The sequence below is a fragment of the Mus caroli genome, chromosome 19 (assembly GCF_900094665.2).
Source record: "Mus caroli chromosome 19, CAROLI_EIJ_v1.1, whole genome shotgun sequence".
Classification (NCBI taxonomy): Eukaryota; Metazoa; Chordata; class Mammalia; order Rodentia; family Muridae; genus Mus; species Mus caroli.
In genome coordinates, this window is record NC_034588.1 from 40,957,839 (window position 1) to 40,971,590 (window position 13,752).

Consider the following 13,752-nt stretch of genomic DNA (forward strand, 5'->3'; position numbering starts at 1 on the left):
TTGCGAGTGGTCGGCGCTCTAGTGGCTTTCCCACTTTATGTACCTCTCCGCGTCTTCCTGCCCCGGTAGCCAACCCCCACTGCTAGATTAGGTCTTCTCTCCCAGAGAAAACGCTGAAGCGCCCCCGTGGCAGGGTGGGGGCTGGGTGGAGGACCAGCGGGGGATGGGTGAGAAGCCAGGAGCAGAAAAAGAAGGGAGGAGGGTGGGAGGAGCTGGAGGCAGAGGGAACAGCAGATTGTGCAGAGCCAATGAGAGCAGCAGGACGAGGTGGTACCAAATTCCCATCAGCCAATGACTAGCCAGAGTTTACGAAGGCCTCATTAGCATCGCCCCCCTCCGCTTGGCTAGGGATGGGACAATGCGGTGTTGGTGTCTGCAGTATTCTGACTCCTGGACACCGGTGGCTGCAAGCTGCGATTTTGGCGTCCTCTCATTTTCTATCCTTATCTCCGCCCGCGGCTGCTTTGGCCAGCCAGCTTTTGATTTTTTATCTGGTCATTGATCAATATAAGGAACCTAAGGATATACAGGACATTAATACCCCACTGCCAGCTCTGGCCCAGAGCTTGTACCGCGCAGCGGGCTGCAGAAACTTAGTCATAGCACCCTTTGTCGCTGAGGTCTGAAGCTCGCTGCACGTTCTCATCTCTGGGAACGTGACCCCAGCATCCGACGCCAAGATGCCGGCCCACATACTGCAAGAGGTGAGCTTACACCCCCCGTACCCCTCCCCCTCAGGTTGGCGGTTGCAGATTGGACTTCTAGGTGGGTGGCAGTTGAGGGTTGGAGAGAGTTCAGAGCAGCTGGGAGCATTTAGCCATCATTTCCGAATTGCTCAACCTTGCTAGATTGTTTCTGGACCGGGTGATAACCGGATTTTTACTCAGTACAGTTGATTGCCCCAACTTGTGTTTCTTAAAGTAAAAACCTGACCTCTTTTCGATATGCGCAGATTTTCCTTTGTGAGTTGCAAAGGGTGCTGCTAATAAAGCGTCTTTTCTTGCCCCTTCATCATAAGGCTTATTCCCGATGGCCTGCACATTTCAGTGTTCCATTGGTGCGCCCCACAGTCATGCAACCTTGGCACTGGGGCATGGCCGCTATCGCATCTCTCCCGCAGTTATATTAGAGGGAAAGTAACCCCTGCTGCCCCCACGCGTCTGCAGTCCCTGATTCTCCACCCCCTCTCGTTGCAGATCTCTGGCTCTTATTCAGCCACCACCACAATCACAGCGCCACCTTCTGGGGGACAGCAGAATGGAGGCGAGAAGTTTGAAAAGAGTCCTCACCATTGGGGAGCAGATGTTCGCCCTGAAATAAAAGATGATTTATATGACCCCACCTATCAGGATGAGGAGGGGCCCCCGCCCAAGCTGGAGTACGTCTGGAGGAACATCATTCTCATGGCCCTGCTGCACTTGGGAGCCCTGTACGGGATCACACTGGTTCCCTCCTGCAAGGTCTACACCTGCCTCTTCGGTGAGCAGCGCCCCTTGTCTTGGGCCAATACCTCAGATTTCTCCTTGATCTTTAAAGAGGTGGCCTCTGGCCTCTGACCCAAGGCAGTGGCCCTTTCTTTTTGGTTCTTGTTGGACCAGCTGGGCTGGGCAAAGAACCTCGTGGTGTTAAGAATGGGGGGGCGGGGGGGGGGCTTGATGCCGAGGTCTCTGAGCAGGCTTTTCTGTATGAGTCACTTGATGGCACCTGTCCCAGCTCTGCCTGCCACAAGAGAAACAGGCCCTGCCTCTGAGACATTAGAGCCAAGAGCTAGACCAGGGGCCTAGTGGGCAACCTGTTGAGTCCAGTGAGGGGACAAAGCCACGGGATGCTGTTTAGGCAGAGAGAACAGAGGGTAGGTTATAAGCCCAACTGTTTGGACTTCCTGCCTGGCCAGACTAGGCTGGTTTGCCTGGAGAAAGATGAAGCAGGCTCCTGTATATCCAGGTTCAAAGGTGTATGGTACCACGGTTTGGTACAAGCCAGTCAACAGACCATTCTTAGAATAAAATAAGGTTGAAGGAGGGTTTCACTTTCTGTTCAGCCTTCTGCCCCTCGTTTCTTGTCCACATTGTGCTGTGGCACCTTTCTCCCCACACCTAACACATACCTCCTGAGCAGGAAGAGAGCCTGGAGCAGCCACAGCCCAACTGATGAGTGTGCCACTGACCTGCCTAGCTCAGCTGCCCAGGGAGCCATGGGTGGGTAGTGCTGCCCCCTAGCTGCACGCATGTGCTTTGCAGGTGGTTACACAACTGAACATTGAACCAGGAAGGAGGGACTGCATCTGTAGTCCAGGGCCCCTTGCTGCTCTCAGAGAGGCGGAGAGCAAGGGTTTCTTTAGAACAATTGGTTTTTTGGAACAGTGTCTGCATGTAGGTACTCATGGCAGGTCTCTTGCAGGACAGTGTATAGAAAGACTGGTTGTCTGATTGTCGGCTGTCTTTATGCCTCTCTACCTCAGTCCTCCTAGGTCCTATAAGTGGTGAGATCTAATCCTTGAGAGTTTTCCAGGTACCAAACTTTTTCTCCCAAGACAAGGTTTCTCTGTAGCCCTGGCTGTCCTGGAACTGGATCTTTAGACTAGACTGGCCTCCAACTGCAAGATCGGCCTGCCTCTACTTCCTGAGTGCGGGGATCAAAGGCGTGTGCCACCACCACCCAGCTCCCACTCATAGACTTCACATCTTTGTCAAAAGTAGGAATGGAATAGTTCTTTAGAATAGTTGTGTGCCCTGCCAGCCTTTTCCTGACTCGGCTGCTTTAAGAGTCTTTTGTACCTTTGTGGACTCTATAACTCTGGAGCCGAATAGGTGCTTTTGACAGCACAGAGAGAGAGACAGAGAGAGAGAGAGAGAGAGAGAGAGAGAGAGAGAGAGAGATTACAAAGCTCCACCCCCCACCTTCCCCAGCCCGTTTCTGAAGTTAAAGCTAAGAAAGAGATAGTTCCTACCCACCATTGTGAACACTTTTCTCTGGCAGACAGGGGAGGGATCTAAGTCTCCTGTTTGCTAGACGGAGAGGTGGACTGAAGAGGCCTAAGACTGACTGCCTAGGTTTGTGTGTCCTGTGTGGTTGCGCGCGCATGCACACACACGCACACACACGCACATACCCCATCATCTGAGTTTTGATCCAATCTACTTGGATCATATGCAGCATAAGGTCTTGGTTGCTCAGCGAAGGGCTTTTGGCTCTGCCCAAAGCCATCCCGTGATGCAGGGCTCTGGTTACCCTAGGATTTTTCCAGATAGGAAGGCCTTTCATCCAAGGTTGCTCTCCTGGGATCCTGTAGGAGGTACGGGAGTTGGGAAGGAGGAGAGAGCGGTCTCAGGAAACGAGTTATCTGACTGCAGAAGGACGCAGCAGTTGGTACAATGTGAGGGGTTTCCAGTAGCAACTAAATTCTGTAGTCTGTGAAGGTCCCTTGTTTCTTGGTGTTCCTTGGGAGGGAGCCAGTATTAGCCTATTCTACCAAGGCCCCTGCTCCCTAGTTCTGCAAATGGGGGCAGGGGAGGGGGGTGTCAGATGGCTGTACCGCTCTCCGTCCCAGTGAGATATCAGGACTGGCATTTCTTGAGCCTTTCTGCTTCAAGGACAGTGAAGCAGTGTTTATCTTATCTGCCAGCTTTGAGCATCTAACATTCTGGAAGGACAAGACCATGGCCAGGGAGAGACACAAGACAAGGGAGTGAGTACGCAGATCTTAGGGGCTGAATAGTAGAAAGGAAACAAGTGATGGCGGATGGAAAACCCACCTTGGAACAGTCGACAGACGACCTTTGACCTTTCCAGAACCTGTTTCTTCAATAGCAGTGCTTGGCACTAATAGAACTCACCTTGTTCAAGGTGTGTGGAGAATGTGAGAGTAGTACCCTTGGTAACGTTTGCGCCACTATGCAAATCTGACTTCCGTTATGCTGCGGTGGTGTTGAAATGCACCTCTGCTAAAAGCCTTGTGTAGAGTTAGCTATTCAGTACGCCACTGCTCGTCTCTTCCAGTTAGCCATTGCCCAAGCTGTTCTGCCTGGTGCTTCAGAACTGCCCTTGGATATGGGTTCTAAGTTGAGGAAATGCAGTTTCCTGACCAGACATCTTTAGAGGACTGCTAGAGGTCAAAGAACATTGGCCCTGGGAATGAAACCCAGTGATAGCCAGACTCGTGATGACCAGTAGTTCCAAGTGTTTAAAATGTATAAAGTTTCTACAAATCAGTGCGCCCCAGGGCTGCAGAGAAAACCAGGCCTTTACCCAAAGGCTAACTGAGAAGACGGGTGCCAGGAACCTGTCTTTGGCATACTTCCCTTACGGATCTTGGCTTGTTGTTGACGCCCAACTTTCTGGTCCTACAGCGTATTTGTACTACGTAATCAGCGCCCTGGGCATCACAGCCGGGGCTCATCGCCTGTGGAGCCACAGAACATACAAGGCACGGCTGCCCCTGAGGCTCTTCCTCATCATTGCCAACACCATGGCGTTCCAGGTAAGAAGTGGGTGCTGTGGCCGTGTCTCCGCCCAGGGGTGGGTAGTCAGGGATCAAGGTCTGTATAGTTGACTAGGACAGCCATTGTTTCTACTGCTATGTGGTCCCCTAGAGTGCAGATCAGTGCTGAAGTCCATATACCATAGAGTCACTTGTAAAGGGAAACAAGAAAGGGTCCCCATGTGCCGGGTCACTTTTCATCTCAGAGTCCCAGGGGTGTCACACAGCTTGGCAGTTGTGGGTCTTTAGTATAAAGGGCACACAAGAGCTAAGCACTGACTCTGGTTTCTTAGACCATAAGTGAACCGTTCGTTTTAAAGTAACTGTCTTAGACTCTGCCACAGTGGGACAGACCCACAGGTGTCCTAAGACCCTGGGGCTCTTTTAAGTCCTCAAAGCCATTTGAGGAAGTAGACACAATTGTTATTACATCTCTACAAGAGACAGAGCTTACAGCAGAGAAAAGACAGAGACTTGGTAGAGGACCCTCGTGGCTCCTAAACTCTTTTTTTTTTTTTTTTTTTTTTTTTAAGACAGGGTTTCTCTGTGTAGTCCTGGCTGTTCTGGAACTCACTTTGTAGACCAGGCTGGCCTCAAACTCAGAAATTCACCTGCCTCTGCCTCCCAAGTGCTGGGATTAAAGGCGTGCGCCACCACCGCCCATCTGGCTCCTAAACTCTTAAGGACACAGGGTAGCCACTGGTGGGTTTAATTTGCAGCAAGATGAAACTAGGAAACCAAATTGGTCCTCTGTGCCTTGTCAAGATTTGAGATGCTCACCAGATTTGCCTAATCCTCTCTGGCGTAGCAACTTTACTTTTCAAAGATCCCTAGTGTTCTTGGGGGACAGAGGGGGTGTGGATGAAGAGACTGTGGGGTGCTCTTGAGGTGAGCCAGGATGCAGACAGGCCCAGAGGTCCTTGGGAGATATACCTGTGCTCAGGAGTTACCTGCTGGCCTTGATCTTGGGCAGAAAGGGTTGCCACTTGGTGAATGGGTTCCTCCACTGTTTCTACAGAGGAGCACCCCAGGAGTCAGGCCACTTGCCTTGTAACTAACTCTGTGAGCCATAGGATAAGGCGCTCCACGTGAGCCGTGCCCCATAGTCCCTGGTTGAAGAGCTGCTATGGGATCCTCCAAATGACTCATTGGGTAAAAGTGCTTTCTGTGCAAGCCTGACAGTTTGATCTTAAATCTGGAAGGAGAGAACTGAGTCCTGAAAGTTGTCCTCTAACCTTACGCATGGGCTGTGCGTGACACGCGTGCACCTGAACCCACACACGTAAACTTAGCTTTAGAAGGGTTGACACTCTTGCTAATGAAGCATGAGGACTGTGACTTACCCAGGCTTGCTTTCGTATAACCTCAGGAGGTGACCGTGCTGTTCCTCTGCTCTGGGACTTTAAATTGCTTTTTCTGTATGTGCCTCTAAGGCAAGGGTGAAGCACAGGATAGCCCCTCACTTCCACCCTGTGCGTATTCTTGAGCCAGAGTCCTGAGGATTTTGTGAGTTGGGCTGAGAGTCCCAGGCCCTTGCAGACATCTAGGTCCTTGCAGGCTCCTTGGAGGGCCTCTCTTCTCAATACTGGGTTCCTCTTTCCTGTGCTTCCAGAATGACGTGTATGAATGGGCCCGAGATCACCGCGCCCACCACAAGTTCTCAGAAACACACGCCGACCCTCACAATTCCCGCCGTGGCTTCTTCTTCTCTCACGTGGGTTGGCTGCTTGTGCGCAAACACCCGGCTGTCAAAGAGAAGGGTGGAAAACTGGACATGTCTGACCTGAAAGCCGAGAAGCTGGTGATGTTCCAGAGGAGGTGAGTGGGGTGTGGGGGGTTGAAGCTGAGGCTGTGACCCCCCGGGAATGTACAGTTTACACTGTCTGCATTTTTTATTAGGAATTATAAAGTAAAAGCCGTGACTTAACTGTGTCTACATGTTCAGATCATTTTAAAACGTATTTTTAACATCCTGTAGGCCACAGAGAGAAACCAATTTTCCTCTGTGCATGTTATCTTATAATAGGCACCAGTTAATTGCAAAACAAAACAAAAACCTTGTTCATTGTCCTAAGCGGGGCAGGACAGCCCTGAGTGCAGTCGAGAGCTTATCTTGCAGGACTAAGTGGCCTCCTATAAGGGGGTGATAAGTCAAGGAGCCTGATAGTCACCATGCAAGTCAGGATTTGTCTAGACTGGACAGCTACAAAGAGCAGGGGGCAGGCTTAGGAGAAAGTGGCGTTGAAGCCACAGCAGCACAGAGACAATGGAGGGTTCCGGGTTCCAGGGAGAGGCCTTGCCGGCAGTGCAGTGAGCTGAAGGGTGTTCAGGGGTGCAGTCTCTGCTTGAAATCCCAGGTGTGAGAGAGAAGAGTGATGATGAAGACACATCGCCAACACCCTTCCTATGGACTCCTCCGCACAGACTTAAGTAGTTAAGTTAGCAACCGAATCACTAAAGGCTTCTCCAGCAGCGTGAGGCAGGAGTGTTGCCCACTCTTGGGAAGGACACAAGTTAGGTGGTAGGAAAGACGTAAGCAGAGAAACAAGGAGTTACGTGCAGGGGACTTCCTAGGGTGTGAGGGAAATGGTGACTGCTGAAGGACACGGTTCCCTTGTCAGTTCCCTTGGAAGTATCTGTGGCCTTGTATACCCAAGGAATAGTGCTGTGGTCTGTGTCAGAGGCTGACAGTTTGGGGCTTGGGGAACAGATCTAGGAACGCTGGTAGCGGGAAATGGAGGCATGCCACCACATGCTAAGTGAAGATTCCGGTGGTCATGAGAGGAAACAAAGGCAGGGGCTGGAGAGATGATGGCCCCGCTGTGAAGAGCACTGACTGCTCTTCCAGAGGTCCTGAGTTCAATTCCCAGCAACCACCCGATGGCTCATCATCATCTGTAATGGGGTCTGATAGCAACAGTATACTCACATATAAAATAAATAAATCTTGAGAGAGAGAGAGAGACAGACAGACAGACAGACAGACAAAGGCAGCCCAGAAAGCAATAGGGATAACATGGTCATCTACTACATCCATATCCCCCCCATCTAAACAGAGAGCTAACAGCACTTGCTCTCAAATGTTCTACCACAGGTTTTGGGCTGGTTCCTTCTAGTCTTTACTCATGGGACAGGGGAGAAATCAGCCCTGCCTGCAAGGAGCGTGAGAGTTCTCTCTCTCCATGAAGCCTAAAATGTGCCATCTCATCGTAGGTACTACAAGCCCGGCCTCCTGCTGATGTGCTTCATCCTGCCCACGCTGGTGCCCTGGTACTGCTGGGGCGAGACTTTTGTAAACAGCTTGTGCGTTAGCACCTTCTTGCGATACGCTGTGGTGCTCAACGCCACCTGGCTGGTGAACAGTGCCGCCCACCTCTACGGATATCGCCCCTACGACAAGAACATTAGCTCTCGGGAGAACATCTTGGTTTCCATGGGAGCTGTGGGTAAGTCCTCACAGCAGGACCACATCTGGTGGCTTGTTTCTTAGAGATACTTGGCCGGGAGCCAGAGGAATGGTGATGATACGATTTTTGATATTTCCCACTGTGAGACTTGGCGGGGGGGGGGTAATTTATTAGGGAATTCTTTTGAGAGGCCATGACTTCTCTGGAAAGGGTGAAAATGTGCCTGTGATGGGACCTTTTGAGTTCTTCCGTTTTCTAATTACCTCTGACAGCTCAGGGCAGGGATCATTAATAGAAAAGCAGAGTCATCTCCATGAGTATAAGCTTCATATGTTGATTTAGCCATGCTGTATAAAAGCTAGAGTTACAATTCATTTCAAGTATGTTCGTGGATAGCATTTTTATCTCTAGAGTACTTGGGCATGGCTTATCCATTAGTGACACCTGCCCACCTAGCCTCTGCTTTTCTGATTTCTCCTGTTTTGTGCCAGAGCTCCCCTTCCCACAGTGTTGCTCCGGGAGTCCTACCAGATCAGTGGATCATAATTGTTGGGTCCAATCTATAAATCTAATCCAGTTGTCAGGGTGCATGCACATGTGCCTCTGCCACCTGTACCCACATTTTCCTGTTCTTTCTGAGAACAGAGTTCAGCAAAGACCTCAAGTTAGTTTTCCCTATGCAGACCTGTCACTTCTTTTTAAGAGCTGTTGGTCAGCCAACGACACTGTTCAGATTGGTGCTTATATATCTTGGTACAACACTCAATTAATTTGGCCAGTTTGGATGGAGCTAGATATATCTATATATTTATATACACACACACATATATATATCTATATATTTGGATGGAGATATATATATATAAATAATTATATATTTATATATTTATATTTAACTTATGTAAGTACACTGTAACTGTCTTCAGACACATCAGTAGAGGGCATCAGATCCCATTGTGAGCCACCATGTGGTTGGTGGGAATTGAACTCAGGACCTCAGGAACAGCAGTCAGTGCTCTTAACCACTGAGCCATCTCTCCTGCCCCAACTTTGGATATTATTAAAAGTATTTTTTCTGGGTTGGCATGAAGGATCAGCAGGTAAAAGCACTTGCCTGCCAAACCTGAGCAGCCTGAGTTTGATCCCTGAGACCTACCCTCGTGGAAGGAGAAAACCGATCCTGCATGCTGTGGCACTCACGTGCACATGCAGAAACTCATACAAATACTAAAAGTACATTTAAAAACTGCCCATGTTCTTTTTATGCTTGAAATAAATTACTTAAACTCTGCAGTGCTGAGATCCTCTTAGAGATGGAGTCACTTAGACAAGATGTGTAGGTCCCAGAGTATAAATGTAACTGCAGTGCCTTTGGTGGTGTCTGTCTGTTCCGAGTAAATGAAGCTGGGTTTAGCCATTCACTCACCTGCAGCCCTGATTCCCCTAAGTCTGAGGGGGCCCACTGGGTAAGAGGTGTGGGCAGAGGAGGAAGCACTGAGCCCCCTGACTGTTCTCCTTGCTTCTGTTTGCAGGCGAGGGCTTCCACAACTACCACCATGCCTTTCCCTACGACTACTCTGCCAGTGAGTACCGCTGGCACATCAACTTCACCACGTTCTTCATCGACTGCATGGCTGTCCTGGGCCTGGCTTACGACCGGAAGAGAGTGTCCAAGGCTGCTGTCTTGGCCAGGATTAAGAGAACTGGAGACGGAAGCTGCAAGAGCGGCTGAGTGTGGGGTCTTGCAGTTCCTGTTCCAGAAGCTTGGCAGAGGCTTTACTGTTCTGTTAATTAACTACTGAGTATTGCTACCCAGATGCTAAAATGATGACGTTAACCCATTCTGGTACAGTATTGTAAAACGGACAAAAATCGGAAGTCGACAGCTCTTCCTTTCGATGCTAAGCTCATCTTCCCTTCTATTTTCTTTTCCCGTTGTCTTTTTCTTTGCTTTGTCCCTGATGACCTTGTTTCTCATTGCTTCCCCCAAGCCAGCCGCCGCTCAGCTATAGGTCAGTGTTCACCTTCCAGAGTCCACCAACTTCTCAAGGGTCTACAGTAAAGGTTCGTGCCCCACCCCCAACTCTTGTTAAGCTGCTCTGAGTTAGAGATACAAGAAAAATCTTGAGAGATTTCTCCTGTTATTTTTAGCCCAGGCTTTGCCAGATGGAATGAAAAAGAAAATAGTTTTTATTTGGCAGGGAGCCTATAAAGCAGGTAAATCTTAAGGGGCCAAGTTCAACACGCAGGCTATGATTCATCAAAGCTGTGGGAGAGGGGGATCTCTTGTGAACAGGCTCAGCTCGGTCTGGCAGAGCTACCGCAGCCTTTCGACATAGCGCGCCTCCTCTCCTAATTCTTAGTAGGTGGCAACCGAGGAACTTCGTGACACTAAAATACATTAACACATCAGTATCTCAGTGTAGTTTAGGCTGAAGATTTTAAATATATATATATATATACTAGTAAAGTGAAAAACAATTTGTAGGAAAAGTGGTCTTGAATAAGGATTTTCTTTTCCTTTAATGACAAGGACCTGGGGCCAGGTGTGGTGGCTTGCATCTTAAATTGCAGCACTGGAGAGACAGAGGCAGAGGCAGGTGGATCTCTGAGTTCAAAGCCAGCCAGGGCTAGTGAGACTTTGTCTCAAATTAAAAAAAACAACAGTTAGCAGGACGTGCAGAGCAAGGGATCGTCGAGTGAGGCATGTTTGGAATCCGTGAGGGCAGTCGCTCATGGTTTTGAGCGTCTTGTGCGCTGCACCCCCAGATTCTTTTTAATTCCTGTTCTTCCATCTTTAAGATGCTGGTCGTGCCCACAAATTGAGGATAGCTGTGGCGTTTCCATACATCCAACAGTGGAAGGATTTCAAGAGTTGAACTTGAGTCACAGTTAAAACTGAAAAGTCGTAAAGTCTGTCCTGGATCCTTACAAACACTCCATGAGTGCTTCCCTCGGAAGACGATGCTGAGCGCCTTCTCCCTCCCACTGTCGGGCAGTGGACGGGCAAGTCAGAAGTCGCTGTGGGCGGCTCCTAATGACTTCTCAAAGGAAAGCTTCTGAGGGCCCCTTACCAGGGGACTTCGCGGCTTTGGGGTGCTCTAGTAGAGCAGGTTAGGTTTTAGCCCCCTTCAGTCCCGCTGCTGTTTGTGGCAAGGCAGTACTGACTCATGCCTCACTAGCTCTGTGACCAGGTAGGACTCTGCCTGGGATCCGTGGCTGAAATCTCTCAGCTCTACCACACCTGCCTCTTTTCCCCTACCCATTTTTTTGTGTTTTGGGATGTTTTTTGTATTTCTTTTTTCCTCTTTGACATTTAGTCTTGGTCTAGGCAGAAATGTCCTGGATATTTCCAGGCAGTAAAGATGTGTGGTCCTGGCAGCTTCTTCACTCAAGAGATACAACCGCTGTCTGTAGTAGGTAGAGACAGCTATCCTTTTCTGGTGGGTTTCAGATTCTCCACCTCTATCCCTCCCAGGCTTCTGACACTCTCTTCAGCTCTAAAGAAAAAGTTTGGCCAACTTTCTAGAAACATCCCTGGCTCAGAAGAGACTCTTTGTCTCTTCAGTCATTCCAAAACAAATGGTTTGGTGGCACACATGCCAGCGAGTCAGGGCAGAGCATGCACCGTGCTCCCGGCACTTGGCAAAGCTTCGCGGGCTAATCAGCCCTCCTGGGTGACGCTGTGGTTAAGTGGGAAGCACAGCAGTCAGGGTTGTGTTCTTAAGTGCCTCTGCTTGAAAGCTTTGGGTAGGGCAGGAGAGCTGAGATGCCATGCATTTCGCAGAAAGGCTCTCGTGCAGCAGTGCAGAAGCCTGGCTGCGTCGGCTGTACAGCATACCAAGTTCTGTGCTTCGAGGGGACAGTCTTCCTGTGCTAGTTGAATAGAGAGAGGCTTTAGGACCTTCCTGTGCCCACTTGGAAGTAGCCTTACCCTTCAGCTGTTTGCTAAAATAGAATTCTTGGGAGATTACAAGGTATTTGCTGACCTGTGGCCCTATTCCTTGAATATGCCTTTTGAGTGATTTCAGTTCCGCTGGTTATGGTGCCCACTTAAAATCAAATATGAAAAATAAAAGCAGCTCTCTTCTTAGCCTGCCCCCTGAATCTAAATGAACCACGCTGTGGCTAAGGACCCCGTAAAATAACATCTGTCGGTAAGGGTGTACCAGCTCACTAAGAAACACTGCTATCAAGATTTTTAAAGCTCAAACCAAGTGACACGTTAATAAGAGACTAAGATCTGATTGAGTGAGTTTTCTAACAGTCCTTGCCTCGTGGACACGCTAAAGTTTGACTTGGGTGCCTTACCTCTTTTCTAACCAGTGTTGCTCGTGAGCCTGTGGCGCTTGCTCGCTCGCTCCGTGGATTCCTTAAAACCAGAGAGCCTGTAAGTGTGGCAGGATCAAAACTGGCCTGGCTGGAGGGTTAGCTGGACATGGATCTGCAGGATTGCCTCTGGGGTCTTCGTTTTTTGGGAACTTTTCTTGGGGCTGTTTTGCTGAAGTGCCCATAGCTGATGGATGGGGGAAGTAATTTTGAACGTACGCGATTTGTAGCTTTTGTTATTTGTTTTAAGATTTAAAAGCTGGTTATAGGATTTTAAGTGAAAGCTTTTCTTCCTGGTTTGCTAGTGTTCTGAGTGTCGTCTTTAGTTGAAGTAGGTTAGTAGGAAATTTAAGAAAGCGGTGGCCGTGTTACACTGGTGGTGAAGGCCGGGGCCGCCTACCAACTCTCAGTTTTTTATAACAGTCCCACTCTTGATAATGAGTTCCCTCCTTGGATAAGGATGTTAATGAGGGAAGAGCCCTCCCGACCTGACCTAATCAGCTCTTACTGGACCCAGCTGTCAACACTGTTGCATTGGGGATTTAAGTTTCTAACCCATGACTTATGGGACAGACTCAAACCGTAGCACTGGGCATTTCGCCTAACAATAATGTGACTCAGTATTCTGTGAAACTGGGATAATATTCCTGACCTACCTCCATGGGTAGGTGTGAGCATGAGAAAATGCTCTTTATAAAAACATTTGGGGATCCTCTGCAGAGGAGTATTTAAGTCCTGCACATTTTTGTAGTAACTGTCCATCGTGGACTTGACATGTGCCTATGTCCCAGATGACGTTGTTAATCTACATCATTCTCAGAGGTTGAATGGATGCGTCAGATAATGTATACTCACTGCTATGAAAACATGCAGGACTCCGTTTCCTTCCTTGGGTGGGATTTTTCCTTTATTATGTGCAACTGTAGTTATTTGTAATCTAATAATTTTCATTAATACCAACTCTGAAAGTATTTCTACTCATCTGAGGTTGTGTTTGTTCATAATAAAATGAAATGGATCTGACTGCAAAATGTCTCATGGTGTTTTGGCTGCAATACAGCTTCCCAGGAGCGGCGGTGGCACGCAACTTTAATCCCAGCAATAGGGAGTCAGGGGCAGGCAGATGTCTGAGTTTGAGGCCAGCCTGATCTACAGAGTGAGACTCAGGACAGCCAGGGCTACACAGAGAAACCCTGTCTTAAATTTAAAAAAGAAAAAAGAGAATTTAGAAGTCATGAGGTTTGAGTCGTACCCAGTAACCTGCTCTGCCTTCGGTGTTATTTGAGATTCATTTCTGGGAACAGGAAACCAGTAGTGAGTGGACATTAAATCAGAAACATCAGCTGGCACCTTGGCTTGGACAAATGCCAGGTCTCTGAGTAGCTCATGGCCAAACACACCCAGTCAACGAAGCGTCATAGAGCAGATCTTTCCTTGAAGCTCTGGTTGGGCAGTCTAGCTCATTCTTAGGAATATCCTGTCTTTAGGGAACAGGTAGCCTCTCAAAGTGCTGATGCCTGAAGAGAAGCCACCCAG

General features: G+C 49.0%; 1 protein-coding gene across 1 annotated transcript; it reads left to right on the top strand.

The window, feature by feature from the left end:
• The first annotated feature begins 348 nt into the window (after positions 1–348).
• LOC110285623 (acyl-CoA desaturase 2) lies at positions 349–13,247 on the top strand. Its single transcript, XM_021151912.2, has 6 exons — positions 349–704; positions 1,197–1,479; positions 4,350–4,480; positions 6,093–6,298; positions 7,694–7,926; positions 9,420–13,247. Exons 1-6 carry the CDS (start codon positions 681–683, stop codon positions 9,617–9,619), a joined length of 1,077 nt encoding a protein of 358 aa, XP_021007571.1. The 5' UTR covers positions 349–680; the 3' UTR covers positions 9,620–13,247.
• The last annotated feature ends 505 nt before the right edge of the window (positions 13,248–13,752 follow it).